This window comes from Callorhinchus milii, unplaced genomic scaffold (genome assembly GCF_018977255.1).
Source record: "Callorhinchus milii isolate IMCB2004 unplaced genomic scaffold, IMCB_Cmil_1.0 Scaffold9, whole genome shotgun sequence".
Classification (NCBI taxonomy): Eukaryota; Metazoa; Chordata; class Chondrichthyes; order Chimaeriformes; family Callorhinchidae; genus Callorhinchus; species Callorhinchus milii.
Window position 1 is genome coordinate 9,555,432 of NW_024704750.1, and position 14,500 is coordinate 9,569,931.

Genomic DNA, 14,500 nt, shown 5'->3' on the forward strand with positions numbered 1-14,500 from the left:
TACAGGTTTCTATACATTTTATTGTCATTTCATGTTTGTTACAAATGGCACTGCGTGACTTGAACAGCTCTAAATGTAAAATGGTTAGAAAGGTGTACAAAAAGCATTGCTAATGATAAACAGTATGTAAAAAAGCAACATCAATTCAGTGTGCAAAAGTTTCATACAGACAGAAACACTAACTCTCTAGGTAGCATTTCCTGATAAATTACTTAAATAGGGTATCTACAAAATAATGAGATTTGTTTACCTGTTTAATGTTACAAGTTGCAACTGAGAAACAATAATTTATTTAAAAATGAGCAGTGACATACAAGAAGCTAGGAAGAAAAAGAAACACATGGCAGCATAGAACAAAAATGTTTTCAATGCCATTTCCTTATTGGGGATACATTTTTCTTCTGCAAAAATAAATTTTTGACTATGTACAAAGCCTTTTTATACTACAGTAGCATCAGGGTACTTTAGACACGTGACGAAGGTTTTCTGCTGCTTGATCCAAAGGTTCTTCTTGATCACACAACAATGAGGTAATATTTGTACATAGAAGTTTCACCTTTTTCACTTTTTGGAAAAGATATAGATCCACTTGTACCAAGGGCACCTGTGGTTGTAGGAAACAGTTTCTAGGCTCTTCTGAAGGTTAACTGAAACTGGCAGAGTGAAGCTTTCTGCAGGGCTGAAACACAGTAGCCTGAATAACATATTGATTACAGACTCACCCACATTCAGCTTCATCTTGAAGTGCCCTTTGCAAACAAGGACACAAATTTCAAATGAAAAAACACCTAAAACTACCTAGCATCAATATAGAACAAATGTTAATAAATAATCACTCTATTTACAATCTTACAATGCACACAAAGACTAGTGATAAAAACTCTCATGGATAGTCTGCCGCTTTTCTTTTTAAAGTGTCCTTCAATCCATAAATCATCCAGGATAAGAAAATAAATAATTTCTGATATTAAAATTGTTTTATCTACAGTCAGAACAATTTGCCATTTTGGCAAATGTTAGTTAAAGAGAAGGGCATTCTTTCAATGGTCTGCTTGTGCCTTTTTAATCGCAGTATTTAAAGCAAATACCCTTTCCAAAGAGGTCAACACAGATGCTGAACAGGGTGGTAGTGCTCTCTGGATTCTCCTCCATTCTTGGTACGATCAAACTAGCTTCATTTGGAATAAAAGCACGAGCTAACTGTGCTATACTATTGGAACTGTGATTGGACCTGATCTTCCTCATGTTTTGGGTCTGGCCTAGTTTGGTCAGCACATATCCAGAGCACTGCCTGGTACGGGGTTGGGGGGGATTGGTCATAAGAGTGCTTATAGCAGGGAATTGGGTTTTCACTCTGTATGGAATCAACTAGCTATAATGCTGCTACTATATGCACTTTTGGTGAGTAGTATTAATTTATTGACAAAAAAACAAAATATACGGTTCAGTACAAAAAGGTAACAGTTCTTTCATTTTTTCCAGATGTCTTTCAGTTACAAGAAAAATTCTCATAATCCTTTCCCTACCCTTTTGTAAATTCTATTTATTCTGTTCACTTCAAACTTCAGTTATCTTTTCACCATATAAGTCCCTTGTGTTTTTATATAACAAAAAAAATGTGTCCACAGCAGAAATGGTCTTGTTAACCGTGTGCAATCTCCATCCATGGGAATTCCAGCTAAGGAAATGTAGGACTGAAATGACAAATAACTTGCTGAGTAAAGCTCTTTCCAGATTCAACAGAGGTGTATTTATGTGGTGTCTGGGAATTCCATTCTTCAGAAGCAAAATTGAGCGACTACAGTACATTAAGACGTGGTGAGTCATTTTTCTTTGCAGACTTATTGCTTATTTCTGTCGATAGCATCCAGTGAGTTTTATCAGCTGATACAGGTCATGTGCTTGAATCCCACAAACAAAAGGGGAAAAAAGGAAGAAGAAAACAATGGTCCAGGATTGGTTTCAAGAAAATAACAAGGTGCAAGACCAGCTTTCTTTCGAATATTTCCACTTCCAGTAACGCTGACTTTATGAATCTGTCAAGAGAAGAAAAAATAGTCAGGGCACTTCAGCACAAACAGCACATTGGGTCTTAATACACTGTCATGATTCTTTAAAATTAAAGCAGCTTTCTTATATTTACAGAATTATATTTACTTAAAATAAGGTTACATTTCGTAAATGATAAATTCTGAAAATGTTCTCTCGTACCATCAGCTTAACCTATACTCTGCTGAATTAACCAGAACCAAAGTTCATTCCGTGATGCACATTAAACGTTAATATAATATTAAATTTGGCCATGAAATTGGATTAGGCTGTGCTGTTAAATAATAGTAAGAATGCAATAATTACCTCTACATTCATACTTGAGATCAGAGAAGTAAACCATTTCTTGGGAGAAGACAAAGAGTCCCAATCGTCCACCAGCATACGTGTTGTCATAGATAGCCCCAGAGTCTGCCATGATTTTCTTTGACTCATACATTACAACTCTGAGAAATAAGAGTATCACAACATTAGAATCATTAAAAAATATATAAATTTATTCTGACAGATCTTGCTTGAGCTTGTCTGGAATGATTGCTCTGAAGAAGTGGAGGGATAGTCCATGAAATGATTACCTAATGAATCCAGTTTTGGGTCTGTGTGTGAGCTGCCATCTGTAAGCAGCCTTGTCCTTCCATCCAATGTTACGAGGGTCATGCCATAAAGTGCGGACCTAGCAGATAAAGAAACTTAATTCAGCACTTGGTTCTCAAATTAAAAATAACAAAAGAGAAAGGTCTTTTCATACAGATACGATTCAGGTATTGTCACTCCTCTGGTAGTCGTTTGAGTTACTGGTCCACCCTGAGTTAGTTTATCTCAACCTGGGCCACAGTTGGTTGCTACAGTTAACCTCAACACCTCTTGAGTTAATGAGCGAGATTCACTGGGATTCTACTACTGATTGCTGCTCAGTGCCCTCTTCTGGAAAATGCACAGTGTATAGGAACAGGATGGAAGAATGAAAAATTACTACCATGGCTAAGTATCAGAGGGTGCCTGTGGAACTGTATGCCACAAAGGGTTGTGCCTTCAGTACACAAAAAAGGTTATTTGAGAGCATTATCTGTATTATGTAATATAGAGGTTTTACATATCTTGAAATGAAGGTCTGACCCTCTGATCACAAAATGTCAATTTAATTGGCTTCATGCTCTCAGGATGAACACCCTGACATTGCATCGTTAGATAAAGCTTTTATCTTGCCAGGTAAATATAATTTATTTTGTACTTAATTATATATTTCTAATAGACAATATTCTTATTTTTCAACATTTTAACTTTAGTTAAAAAATTATTCCTGCTTTGGATTTAGAAACATTATCTTTTGTAACAATTATTTCTGCAATACTGTAAGCTGCACCTTTTACACCTATACGGAGCCAATGTATTTTGTACCAGTACTGTATTTAGTTTTACATGGTAGATTCTCTTACCTGTCCACTTGTATTCCCAGTGTGCCACAGAGCATTACGCAAGTGTTCTCCTGGACCAGTTGTAGAGTTCACCACCTTGATGGAAAGTCCAGCATAGCCCTGTGCTTTGGTTGGTGTTTCATGCCAATATGTTTGTGTGATCTGTTTCCACATGACCACGTAGAAACGACTGCTGGACTGGTATCCAAACACAAATCCAGCATAGTCATCATCTCTTTCAGTATTAATGAAGAAAGTGCCACTGAAGTCCACGGAATTGAATTCATCAAATCCTACAAATAAAGGCAAAAGGTATTAAGTGATTGTTTCAATGGCCTATTATCCCTAGACTTCTGTTCAAGAGGGTAATTTTAAGATAATATATTTTATTCATGTTGCAGGCCAGATACATTAATGATGTACACAAACAACTGGCAGTCCATCCTTGGAACTACATATTGTCAAAGGTGTCTCATATTGGAAATGTCTTGCCCTTGCTATCATAGAGCATAGTCTCACTGTGCCTTGGTATAATTATTGACAATTCTTTTGTTTTGGGAGAAGAATTGTATCTTGCTTCAATTTAGTATAGGTTTAATTTTGTCATAAGGACATATATTACTGAAAAATATCACTCTGCTGTAAATAGACAGTCAAATTTGAACCTGGAGAATTCAGATAGTCGTTGATTAACAAATTGATCAGGATAAGAATGAAGTGTATATAACTTTTTCTGAACTTTAACTCTGATCCAATTGTGTACTTTGACGTGGCAATAAACTGACAGATGGAATTTACTATCTTTTGCATATTTTTGCTAATTTGTTCATCTATAAAAACAAAGTTATTGCACTTTACAAGAAATCTTGTGCACTGCTTTGAGACATTTTGACAGTTGTGATAAGATGCTATATCGAATGAAAGGATTATTATTATGTACTGCTCACTTACCTACAGCAATACCAGGATCACAGTTAACAGTCTGCACCAACTCTTTGCCCTGGTGTCGAACCACCCAGTTGGGATCAATTTGGGATGTTCCCTTTGGATCCAATGGGACCATCTGGAATTTGCGGAAGTCAGTCTCACTGATGTCAAAGTTTTCAGGGCAGACATCATATATATCCAGTATGTTGTCTCCATCAAAATCGTCCTTGCAAGCATCACCTCTCCCATCACCTGAACAAAGAAAGACAGTTTGTCTATGACAAAGAACAAAATTCTCAAAGCAGAACTGAATATTTTGTTATTTGGTACTAGATAATGAATTGCACTACATTCCCAGATTATGTATGAGATTATACTAAATGTGTAGGGTAGTTGCATGCAATTTTCTTATGGTATCCAATGGCAATACAAATGTAAAATGTTCTTACCATCAGAGTCAAGTTGGTCAGGATTGAATTTCACCCTACAGTTGTCTTTTTCATCAGGGATGCCATCATTGTCGTCATCGTGATCACAGGCATCGCCCTTGCCATCTTTGTCATGGTCCAATTGGTTAGAATTGGGAATGTAGGGACAATTATCTAAATTGTTTTGGTGACCATCCTCGTCAATATCCTGATTGTTATCGCACGTGTCTCCCACAAGATCAGAGTCAGAATCAGCCTGAAATTAGACAGCACAAATAAATTATTTTATTTGCCAATTTGAAATGCACTACAAAATATTACAATTACAGCCTCCTGAATAATTAAAGATGCATATGTTTGGAAATATCAAGGAATTATATGCTAAACATTCCTTGTTGCAAGTTCAGACAAAGTCATATTAATTGGGAACAGAGCAATCACTAAGGGTGCCGTGCTGCTGTGAGGATGTTGGCTCCAATGTGCAGCTGGATGCACGAAATATATTTCACCTCGGGCTGACTTTGGACCAGTAGCTTTTTAAAACTAGCTACAAGCTGGTACCACTTTACTGCCACAGTTACATTGACACAAGGTTTTCTTTTGCCTGTGCCTCATACCACAAATATTCCCAGCATTACAATCATTCCTCAGTAGCTGCAGTAATGCATTTATAAGCATTTGAATTTTAAGCAATGTTAGCTATTAGGAGTTAAGCAATAAATGTCTTGCACTAGAAGATGTTTCAATTTATTCACATCTCTAATGCTGCATTCCAGGCGGCTCTTCAACATCTCCCATTTAATTCTCTTATAACTGTTTATCACAACCTATCCATCATTGACAAAGTAAGATCAAAGGCAATACAATAGTTGTTCTAATAATGAAGTTTTCTATTGATGTCATTGCTAAATTCTATGCAATACAAAACATTAAAGAACCAGTTTCCCTATGATCAGGTAAAAGACATAATTGTTGGTGTGTAAAACCTGCAGGTAATGACCTAAGAAAGATAATGATCATATGGCTAACATTCAACCTTCTCCACACACATATTGTACTTTGTGTCACAAGTGGTTGTATTGTAAACTCGGGTGAGTTGAAAGACTTTTACACATGATTATGCAATATTAATTCTCAAGTTTTTGAATAAACAGGATGTACATGTTAATCCTGTCACAAAGGAGAGGTTGTGTTATTTAAAGAGTAAAGGAACCTAAACAACTAAGATTTATAATTATGTTTTAAAGGAAGTGGACAATTATTTGAACACTAGTTTTCTTTATAGAAACCACTATATCAGGTTACTGAGGTATCTTGACATTATCGAGGTAGAATCTACTAACCATTAGAATTTTGTTTAAAATAGTCACAATTTACTATTCTTTTTTTAAAAAAAGCAGTTAATATCTCCATTTAGCCTAGAGTTAAAGCAATATTTGTGTTCACATTAATTGATATTTTTATTTTTAATTAAAATTAAAAAATAGAAAACCTTACCTGATCTGGATTATGTTCTAGTGGGCAATTGTCGCACTGATCACCAACACCATCTAAATCTGTATCTCTCTGATCAACATTGTACAAGTAGGGACAATTGTCCTTCTCATTGAGAATGCCTGGAAAACAAAAGTATTAATAGTATTTATCTGGAATTTCAGTATAAAGTTGGTTTCTCTAGGTTTTTACCATTTTAAGATAACAGTGAGTGGTCTAATATTTACACATTGTAAAATTACCAGTGCTCCAAAATATGAATTTGCAGTCTTTGAATAAACAGTGTCCTTACCATCCCCATCAATATCTATAGCACATGCATCTCCTTCTCCATTTGAATCAGTGTCTGCCTGATCAGGATTATGATTGTAGGGGCAGTTGTCACAACGATCTCCAACATCATCCCGATCGTAGTCATATTGGCGAGGATTGAACAGGAATGGACAGTTATCCTAATAAATATATGAAATATGTTATGGGATGGTTAGAAGTACACATTTTTAATGACAAAGGATTTATTGCATTTTATGAAAATATGCCATATTTAATTCAGTATAATATTCTTTCATTATTCAACTGCAATTCAGTTGTGGTAATCTAGGCTTTTGGTAACTTACCCTTTCATCTGGAATGCCATCGTTGTCATCATCATTGTCACAGGCATCACCAATTCCATCTTTATCATGGTCTTCTTGACCAGAGTTGGGGAGGAATGGGCAGTTATCCTAAATGTAAAACAAGGGAAGAATGCATTTTAACCATGTATTATAGCCAAAAATGAAACTTCAAGGAAAAAAAATCTTACACACAGATTAAGGAATGTTCTGGTTGACTTCAACCAGCTGTCTAATAAAAAGAAATTGGGTGTTCTTAAGACTAAATCAAAATTAGTCTGTATAACTAATGGTAACAGACATTTTCTGACCAAAATAACCTTTATTTAAACCACATCCTCTGTCTGCCTGTCACAATGTGAATTTATCTTAGCATGGAACTGACAAGATACTTTGGGATCTGATACGTTGCTGCTAAATTCATTATTTCTGGCATATGTTTAGTACTTCTATTTTTTTTATTTATCCTGAGGCTAATACAAATCTAGCCTGAACTGTAAAAGTGCTGACAGTTTCCTATCCTTATTCCAAATAATATACCATAATTCATTTAGGAAACCCATTCACTAATATTGTTACTGGATAGTGAATCTTAAGAGGGCAAAATGTTGAGCAATTCAATATTTGAGGAATGGTAGCTTACCTTTTTGCAGTGGTAAGTAGCATTAGCTACACAGGTAAGATCTTCATTTGGCCAACCATCTAGATCAGTATCTTCGCCACAGATGATGCCATTGCCAGCATAACCAGGCCTACATTCACAACGGAACATTGGATCGCTAAATATACCAAGATAAATACACTTGGCATGCTTGTTGCAATTATGTGTCCTATCTTTGCAGGGATTCTGTGGCTCACAGACCTACATTAAGAACAAAAGAAACTAGTTAGTCTCATTTCAAGCAAATAAATCACTTAATCCAGTTCCCCTCTCTAATATTTCAAATAGCATGTTGCTTTTCTTAACAGATTTATTGAATAGTTACTCCCAACTCAAAACATGCTTCATTGATTGATTGTAAATATAACAGTTTTTTATTTCATCCTAGTGTTGACCGGATAATAATTGAAGCTCACCTGCTTATTGTTTGTTGCATCTTCAATGCCTTTACCAAATGGTTGATTGCCAGTGTATCGTAGCGGACAGGGTTGACAGTGGTAACCTGGCTCTGTGTTTTCACATCGGTGGTCTTCATTGACAATGAAGCAAGTGTCAGGTACTTCTTTGCACTAAAAAAATGTGAAAACTGAATTTAGAATATGAGTTCCATAGTTTTACAGAAATTTGCAGTTTATTTCAAGACCATTTAAAATATGGTCCAAATATTTGGACTCAAATACTGTACTTACCTCATTGATATCTTCACATTTAATGCCATTTCCTCTGTAACCAGAAGGACAGTCACCACATTTCCAGGTGCCATCTGGGAAGCTGGTGCATTTGACGTTAGCAAAGCATGGGTTTGATAGACATCTATCTGTAAGTTAACATTTGCATATGAGTTGCTGAGTTTCAAATATTTGAAATGGCAAAAGATGTAAAATAGATACTAACTTGGCAGAAAATGCTACATTTAATTACAGGTTCTTTGGAACAATTAAAAAAAAACTTACCAATTGGGCACTTTAATTTACTGCATGGTTGAGTTTCACGAGTGTTGCCCACACATTTTTTGCCACCATATTTTGGTGCTGGGCTGTTACAAAGGCGTGTTCGTTTCTGAATTCCACCACCACAGGTGACAGTGCAAGAATCCCATGGTGACCAGATACCCCAGTTTCCATCAACTGAAAAATTGAGACAAAACAGAATTTGAATGATTTGAGGATTATGCACAAGCCAAAGTGCACAATGCTAGGTTTCATTTTTCAGCTCTAACTTGGATTAATGATTGATAAAGTATTTTTGTGCAAACAGATGAAATCCTATCTAAATCCCAAACTGTTCCTACGTTCTTTAAATATTACATGGTTCCACATATATGTTTTAGCTTTGGATATGTTAAAAAGTATAATCTACTGACTAAAATTAATTACATTTTGCCCTTTCTTAAATAAGGCAAACTCTGATACATAAAACAAACAGTTGTAGTCCTGCTGTAAACCATTGTAAACTGCTTGCTATTTACAAGCAGATTTTCTCTCCTTTGTTTAATGATTATTTACCTGGACAGGGCTTCTGTTCGCATTTCTCATTTTCTCTCTTCTCTCCTGTGCAGTCTTTACCACCCATTTGTGGCATTGGAGAGTTACACAGGCGGATTCGAGTGATGACTCCAGATCCACAGGTAACTGAGCATGAGGACCAAGGGGACCAATAACTCCAACTACCATCTTGCTTGACTGGAAAAGAGAGTAGTTTTAAAACCACCGTGTCAGTATTTTGCTTTGTGGACTCTGCACAATAGACTGTTCGACTACAAATGACAGACTCATGAATTAAGCCAGCATGTAAAATATTTGTACATTGATAAATATATAACACAGTCTCTTTGATGCAGTGGCATATCTGCTTTTAAGCCACATTACTATTTATGTTGCCTTTTTCCTCATCTATGGTGTGGAGAAGTTAGTGGAATGGAGTCATGTTGACTTGGTTAACTTGGTAGAACAGGAATTTCTTTGAATTGGCTCTGTTTCATATTGCTGTGTGAAACTAATAGAAATATAATTTGTACATGCAAAGGCAGGTACCACAGTGTATATAATGAAACATTCCTATTGTCTTTGTACATGTGACTATGTGGGGTGGGGAGAGGGGAAAAACACTTACATCTCTTGTCACACTCTTCCAAATGACAACTGCGAGTCTGAACAGAAGTCCCATAACAGTCGCTATTAATCCGATCACAAGAGCGGCCCCGCTGTTGTGTTCCAATGCCACAAGTGACAGAACAGTGTGTCCATTCAGACCATGGAGACCAGCCAGCTTCAGATTCATTTAGAATTGCTGTAGGAAATTATACATATGTCAGCAAGAGTTGAGAAATCAATGAGATATTTTTATATCTTTTAATCTGGATTTTTTAAATTACAAACAATGCTTTACTAACCCTATCCTTACCCTATCAGTATTACAGAGTTTGTACATGTTTTCATGAAAAGTATTTGCTTCAGGCAAAGGTTAACATCTATAGATACTCTTATGGTTAGGTTGGCTATCTTTATGTCTATAGACTTTCAAACCTCATCTTTCTTAATTTGTGACGAAAGACAAAACCACATGAAAAACATTAAGGAATGTCCAATCTTTTAGCTCCATTTTTGGCAGCCAAAATAAGCAACCTTCCAAATAAATTATGATTCTGCAAAATGTAGAATTATTTCAGAAGGGAAGTTTGCTCTGAATATTTGGGGCTTGTAAATTTTGCATCTGACTTTAATACTGAATGCTGTTGGGGTCTTTTAGGGAAGCCATTCTCCAATTATGTACATGTTACTCTTCAGAAATGATTCCAAAACATTTGATCTCAAAAAAATATTTAGTATAATGGATGTATTTATATTTGATAACCCTGTAATCCTCTAGAAATTGTGTATCTTTTGATTGCTTAATTTCACTGGTATCTGCTAATAAGGATTTCTGTTTTTATACATGATATATAAATTGACATAGGATTGCCAACCATCATTGAAAAGCAATCATTCTTCAGTGGTGTCTCACAGTGGAATACCTTATTCCCTACGAATGCTCATACTGCATTCTTATGTGTCTAACTCATCAGATAACGTTATCAGTTATAATTTAGATTGATGTCATTAGTACATACATGGGCATCGAGCACAGCACTCTCCGTCTGGAACCACAGCGTTAGCACAGGATACAGTAGGGCATGATATCCTTTGGCAAGTGGTAACCGCTGACTGAAAAGAAAAGTAAAGATGAGACAAGGCTTTGGACACATAACCGATAGTCATTCATTGAGCACCTTGTTAAAAACGATACGGTCTCTACAAGCTGATAGAAGTATCAAACTTATTGTTCGTTCAAAAAGATTTACAAATGTTTCCACAGCTGGCAGTATCTTTCAGATTGATAGTGTTTATGTACTATTCACACTCACTTTCCATGAACTTTCTTTGAGAATTCTCTATTCGACAACATTTAGTCAACAATTGCTGTTCTTAACAAAAGTAACAGTGTCTTAAACTGGTACCATGCTACATTTAAACTAAAAACAAAACTAAATTCTGAATCTTAAGTGTTGCATTTTGTAATTAATCTACTTGCAATTTATAATAATGGATTTGAATAAAGTGTTTCAAGCTTTTACCCCACAGCTGCATTCTGTGCAGTTATCCACTTTCCAATGGTCTTTATCTTTGTAGAGCATCTGATTGTGGAGACATCCCCCTATCTGTTTGATTCCAATCGTACTAGCGATGAGTTCATTTTCTGCAGTCTGGGAAAAGGTGAAGGCATGATAGTTCATTATGACACACACAAACCACTCTCGAGCTTTAAAGGTAACTATTGAAACACCTAAAATGTTACTGTTTAACAGCTCTAGTTGACTTACCACTTTCTGGATGTTGTCAACCAGCTGAGTCACTAGCTTCCTGAGAGTTTTAAGTTCACTGAACATGTTGGACAGTTCCTCGCACGAGATACCGCAGATGGTCTGAAGATCCTTGGTTTTGTGAGCAGAATAATGAGTTCTGCGAGCTGGCTTTTCAGACCCTTCAATTGGTAAAGTAACAGTCCCACGAGTGGCTAGAAAACAGAGAGGCCACATTCAGCAATTGTTCAACAGAGCAATATATTTTCTCAACACGTTAGCTAAGCTCTCACCAGTAAATATCTTTGAGCTGAGATTCAAACTCCAAGAGCAGGGGAAGCACATGACTTTATGGATTCATCTTTGCTTATGAAAATTTACTGGAATAATAAATATTTATATATTTATCAGTTACCCTATCATAGTATAGAGCAAACTGTTTTATTACTGAGGTAGCAGAACTAGAGCTCAGTTGCTGAACACCTTTATGGAACTAACCAAAATGAGCAAAAGTTGCCTTGCCAGCCACTAAACTTGTCGTTATAGTTGAAAGGCTGTGATGTCTGTGAGGCTCCACTTCTCGAATGTTTGAAGTGGCTTCACTGACTTGCGAGCGTGTTTTTTTTTATTAGATTTGCATGATCCAGTTTAATTTGAAACTCTTTAATTAAAAAATGTCACTACTGTAATTGAACGTCTTGTTGCCTGAGAGGAATGTTGGCAGAATGTGTGTGGGACACGTTCGCTTCGGAGTCTGCGCTCTGGGTCCAGTACTCACATCTGTAGCAGCCCTTGTTGAGAAGGATGGTTTCCAAATTGGTTCCAAACACGAAGCGCACATTCTGCAGGAGTCCCTGTGTCACAGAAAGAATACGTACCATTGGTCTAAGCTACTTCGCCTGTTAATATGTTATATTTCATTTAATATTGTTAGCATTAATGTATTTACAGCTTAATATTTATTGCAGGAAAAAACGCTGTTACGAAAACCATAACGGTACTCTTTTTTTTTTTTGTATGCATTTACTTCTCGGTCCACAGCTGATTTAAGAGTTTTTGGCAACTGGGCTACAACTTGGAAAGAGTTTTTTTCCTCTCTCAATTTTCCATTCTTATCCCTTAAATATCAACATACATGCTCAACCATCCAGACGCCCTTTCCGAGCAAAGCCATTCGCACACACGCCACCCCTACACACCTGGAAGTTGTTGGAAAGACCTGTTCCACCTTTGGCCAGCCTGAGTTTGTAGTTGCCAGACTTCAGGACCTTGTAGATGACTTCCTCCAGCTCCACTTGGTTGATCTTCTCACAGCCCACGTAGAGGGTGGCCACATCCTCCTGCACGAACAGCGTGAGGTTCTTCCAGTGGAAAGTGGCCAGGTGGGCATCGGTGATGGACACCATGCTCTGTTTACCTTCAATGGTGATCGTCAGGTCGAGGGTGTTGGCTTTTCCGTTCGACATGATCTCGAAAACGCGCCTGCCTTCCAGGGTGTCGATGGCCACCAGGGTTCCCCGGCTCTTCTTCATCTGGCGCAGAGTGGCCAGGAAGATGAACCCCTTCTCTTGGTGAACGTGATCGATGAGGTCGCTGTAGCTGTCGGGTGAGGCGGGTTGGATGGCGTCAGCGTCCAGGATCCTGTAGGCTGGGCTGCTGCGCTCTGGTCCTTTGATCATTTGCACTCCAGGATTCCTGCGAGTGAGTCCGGTGATATCAAAGAGGTCGAAAACCCCATCCGCTCCGGATTCTGCAGAGTTAAAGGAGTGGGTGGTGGGTGGATGGGTGGGGAGGGGGTGGGTGGATGGGTGGGGAGGGGGTGGGTGGTGGGTGGGGGGCGACAATACACCTTTTAACGTTGGATCTTGAACGAAATCATTAAGACATTTGACCGATGCGAGTACTTAAAAGGCAAAGCAAATACCTGGTCCTCTTTCGCTTATCGCCAACAGTAACAGAGCACATATATATATTATATATATATATACACATATATCTATTATATCTATACTCACACTCACACACAAAAACACACACCACATCAGGAGGGGAGGGGGGGAGGAAAAAAACACAACTCACCTTGTATCCTCATGGTTGAGCAGACAGCAATCATTACAAGTAGAAAGAGTCCTTGTGGTAAATTCATTTTTAAAGTAATTTTAACGACCTGTTTTTTTTTCAAAAGAAAAAAAGAAGACATTAAGTTGATGGAATTTCCAAGTCGCCCAAACAAAGCGAACTGCGGCTTCTCGGTTATCACAGTCGCAACAGATAATAAATCATAACTCACTAACCGGCACAGAAGTTTTTCAGTCTGTCCCCCGGAAAAAAAAACTCCTTCGTGTGAGTGAGTGAGTGAGAGAGAGAGAGAGAGAGAGAGGGAGAGAGGAAGAAAGTGGCAATGAAATTCCTGAAGCTGCTGAGTGAGCCCTTCGACAGATCTCGTTTAACTTCTTTTTTCTCTCTCTCTCTCTCTCTCTCTCTCTGTCTTTCTCTCTCTCTCTCTCTCCTCCGAAGAGCTGAGCCGTTAAAAGTATTTTTGTTTGTCCCCGACTGTGTTGCGAAGAAGCGAAGCGATGCAAAGCAAAGCAGCTCAGCTTGAAGCTGGAGAAGACGAGATGGATACTACAGAAGAACTGGATTCCCATCTCCTTTAAATACCCTCTCACATTCCTCAGCCTCACTCTCTGCCAATCACCACCGGCCCTGGAAGGAAACGGGGTTGTGTTTATTCAGTTACCTCACAACAAGAGGGATACAGTTCCAGAGCAGTCACAACCCACAGCAAGAAAAGCAATTAGGCGGATTCCAATGGCCATCAGCCAAAATACTCAAATATTATTGCAGAGGTACGAGCCAGGCTCGGCTTTCTGTTCAATAGATCCATCTGCAGTCGTCAATATTTTTTTCCCATTAGTCGGACAGAAAACGTTCAGTGCGTTCCGTTTGATAAAACTTTGGTAAATGTTTTAAAAGTGTACTTTTTAAAAAAAAAGTGATTTCCACAGTGGGTGGGTGGTTGGGTGAGTGGGTGGGGGGGATGTAAATACAGGTAGAACAATGATTTGAAGAAA

The 14,500-nt window shown here is 37.7% G+C and overlaps 1 protein-coding gene across 1 annotated transcript; it reads right to left on the minus strand.

The window, feature by feature from the left end:
* thbs1b (thrombospondin 1b) lies at positions 1–14,144 on the minus strand. The gene is made up of 22 exons (XM_007888069.2): positions 13,721–14,144; positions 13,506–13,593; positions 12,626–13,176; positions 12,205–12,280; positions 11,448–11,641; positions 11,202–11,330; positions 10,698–10,791; positions 9,701–9,877; positions 9,094–9,270; positions 8,542–8,715; positions 8,278–8,405; positions 8,005–8,157; positions 7,571–7,789; positions 6,931–7,038; positions 6,606–6,765; positions 6,317–6,435; positions 4,841–5,075; positions 4,416–4,643; positions 3,486–3,757; positions 2,625–2,722; positions 2,356–2,495; positions 1–2,036 (listed from the first exon to the last, which is right to left on the minus strand). Exons 2-22 carry the CDS (start codon positions 13,570–13,572, stop codon positions 2,029–2,031), a joined length of 3,507 nt encoding a protein of 1,168 aa, XP_007886260.1. The 5' UTR covers positions 13,573–13,593; positions 13,721–14,144; the 3' UTR covers positions 1–2,028.
* Between the last annotated feature and the right edge of the window lie 356 nt (positions 14,145–14,500).